We start from the raw sequence: 2,608 nt of genomic DNA, 5'->3' as shown, positions 1-2,608 counted from the left end.
TACATTTCACCCCTCTCCACTCTTTGTCCTCTGTCGCTCACCTCTCTCTTCCCTCTCCCAATCTCTCTTGCCACTCTTCTCTCTCTTCCAATATCATTAGCCTCTCCCAATATCACTTGCCATATATATAAAGGTATATGTATAATATACAATATTTGGCCGATATACATATACAAATACAATTCACCTCTCTCTCACTCTTCCCTCTCTCGTTAGCCTCTCTCGTCTCTCTCTAATCTTTCTCTCCTCTCTCCTCCCTATAACATGTATCTATATATTGTAATTATTAATCTATAGCTATGGAGGGTAATATAGGTTATTTTTGAGTGGCTATATGTGAAATTTATCTTTTCTATTATACATTATATATAGAAGGGCCGGTTAAAATAATCGGGCCTAATCGGCCTGATGATTTGGGTTGGATAATTTGGCCCATCAAAACTAGGGTTTCAATAAAGTACCATAGCATATTTAAGAGCTCTTTCTTTAAGGTTTCATATCGCTGCTAGGGTTTTAGCGATCACCATATTCACACACACAGTCGGAGAGAGAGTGTGAGAGGAATTTAGAGAAGATGAAGACAATTCTGTCATCAGAAACCATGGATATCCCCGACGGCATCACCATCAAGGTGAAGGCGAAGCAAATCGAAGTTGAAGGACCAAGGGGAAAGCTTGTGAGAAACTTCAAGCATCTCAATCTCGATTTCCAGCTGATCAAGGACGAGGAAACTGGACAGAAGAAGCTGAAGGTTGATGCCTGGTTTGGATCTCGAAAGGCTACTGCTTCTATCCGTACCGCTCTTAGCCATGTCAATAATCTCATCGTTGGTGTTACCAAGGGATACAGATACAAGATGCGTTTTGTATATGCTCACTTTCCGATCAATGCCTCCATCACCGGAGGTAACAAGTCCATTGAGATCCGTAACTTCCTTGGCGAGAAAAAGGTAATTTTTTTTTCAAAAGTTAATTTTCTTTGTTTCCTGAAGCTTTTTGTATGAACGAAATGTATGCATTAGTTTGTTAACATGATCGCTGACTACGTGATCTGGATTTATGCTTCTTAATTATAGTTCTTATTCTGTGGATTTTTGTGTTTTGAATGCTCTGATTCAGTCTCTGTATAAACCCATTGGATACTAATTTGAGCGAAAAGGGAGGCCCATTACACAGAAATGCATTAGTTTTATGTAAATATAAGATTTAATTTGTGATCCTTATTGCGTAGTTTTTTGTTGTAATTGTCCTTTTGTATATTCAAATGTGAAATTGATTGGCTTTGTAATTAGGAAGATAAAGTTGAAAAACTGTACCTGTCCAGAAAGGAAAGTCAAGATTCTATTGAACTTGTGTTTGAATTCCTATATCAATTCCATAGTTCTTTTTGAATGACTTCAATGATATGTTTTATTTGTTAAAAGTTATTAAAAGTTGTTCGAAAAAACTATCTTTGCCATTAATAATGCTGCTATGGAGATTAGTTGTATTCAGCTAGGTTTAGAACTTTGAGATGTTTGACTGAAATAGGTAGCAGCTAGTGTAATTGTTATAGATGCTGTAGAAATTGGTTATTTGATAAAGAAATGTTATGTCGTAGCTTATTTTATATCTATTAAGGAATCATTTCTGGCGTAGTGAATAAAGCCAGCTTGAGTCGTATACTACTTGGCTAGGTTTTGTCCTACGTATGGTAATGTCATATGTACTCTTCACTGCTCATTATCTATCCCATTTTGCTGTAGTAGTACCTGGAGATTTAACTTGTTTTATGGCTGTATCAGGTTAGGAAAGTTGACATGCTTGATGGAGTAACAGTTGTTCGATCTGAGAAGGTTAAGGACGAGCTTGTGTTGGATGGAAATGACATTGAGCTTGTTTCTCGCTCTGCTGCCCTCATTAACCAAGTAATCTCTATGTTCTATCTCCTAACATTGAACATTTAAACTTTGCGATACTATCAATTTGGATTGGCATCACTTAAATTTTTTTATTTTTTATCTTGTTGTACAGAAATGCCATGTGAAGAACAAGGATATCCGAAAGTTTCTTGATGGTATCTATGTCAGCGAGAAGGGTAAAATTGTCGAAGAAGAATGAGTATTTTAGAAGTAGGCATGTTGGTGATGGACCATATCCCAAATCCTCGTTTTACCATTTCTTTCAAGTTTTTTTGGAGACCATATATTACAGACTTGTTTGAATTTCAGTTTTCTAGTTCTTGTGTTGAAATTTTGTTGACAAAGTGGCCTTGGTGGTTCTTTCAATTACACCAAATGTTTCTGTTCTCGTTATCTTTTGAGTGAAAATTGTTAAATCCCAAGTTGCAACTATGTTATATATATCATAGCTTTTGAGTTTTGCATAACCTGCAGTATCGCGCTGACCTATACCCATTGGCATTGTCCAAGTAGTGTTCATCTTCCTCCCAAGTATTCTCCGGTACTAATGTTTTGACTGAAATAGCTGAAAATTTACAGTGTCACAGCTTGTCAATGTTGCTTAGTGCAATCATCTGAAGATTCTATGATTGCAGAATTTCCAACCTTTCTAATTATTTGTAGACCTGTTCTTAGTTTTGAACTGTTTTTGCTAAACAAAAGAGTTGA

At 36.3% G+C, this 2,608-nt stretch overlaps 1 protein-coding gene across 1 annotated transcript; it reads left to right on the top strand.

Moving 5' to 3' along the window:
- Positions 1-464: 464 nt before the first annotated feature.
- LOC101251592 (large ribosomal subunit protein uL6z/uL6y) lies at positions 465-2,367 on the top strand. The gene is made up of 3 exons (XM_004241359.5): positions 465-949; positions 1,784-1,906; positions 2,013-2,367. The coding sequence occupies exons 1-3, from the start codon at positions 575-577 to the stop codon at positions 2,097-2,099; spliced, it is 585 nt and encodes a 194-aa protein (XP_004241407.1). The 5' UTR covers positions 465-574; the 3' UTR covers positions 2,100-2,367.
- The last annotated feature ends 241 nt before the right edge of the window (positions 2,368-2,608 follow it).

Source organism: Solanum lycopersicum, chromosome 6 (assembly GCF_036512215.1).
Source record: "Solanum lycopersicum chromosome 6, SLM_r2.1".
NCBI lineage: Eukaryota > Viridiplantae > Streptophyta > Magnoliopsida > Solanales > Solanaceae > Solanum > Solanum lycopersicum.
Note: the sequence above shows the minus strand (reverse complement) of the source record. Positions and strands in the feature narration are given on the sequence as shown.

Coding starts and splice junctions, on each gene's coding strand:
- LOC101251592 (XM_004241359.5), top strand. CDS start 575: ATGAAGACAATTCTGTCATCAGAAACCATGGATATCCCCGACGGCATC. Junction 950..1,783: donor ACTTCCTTGGCGAGAAAAAG/GTAATTTTTTTT, acceptor TGGCTGTATCAG/GTTAGGAAAGTTGACATGCT. Junction 1,907..2,012: donor CTGCTGCCCTCATTAACCAA/GTAATCTCTATG, acceptor CTTGTTGTACAG/AAATGCCATGTGAAGAACAA.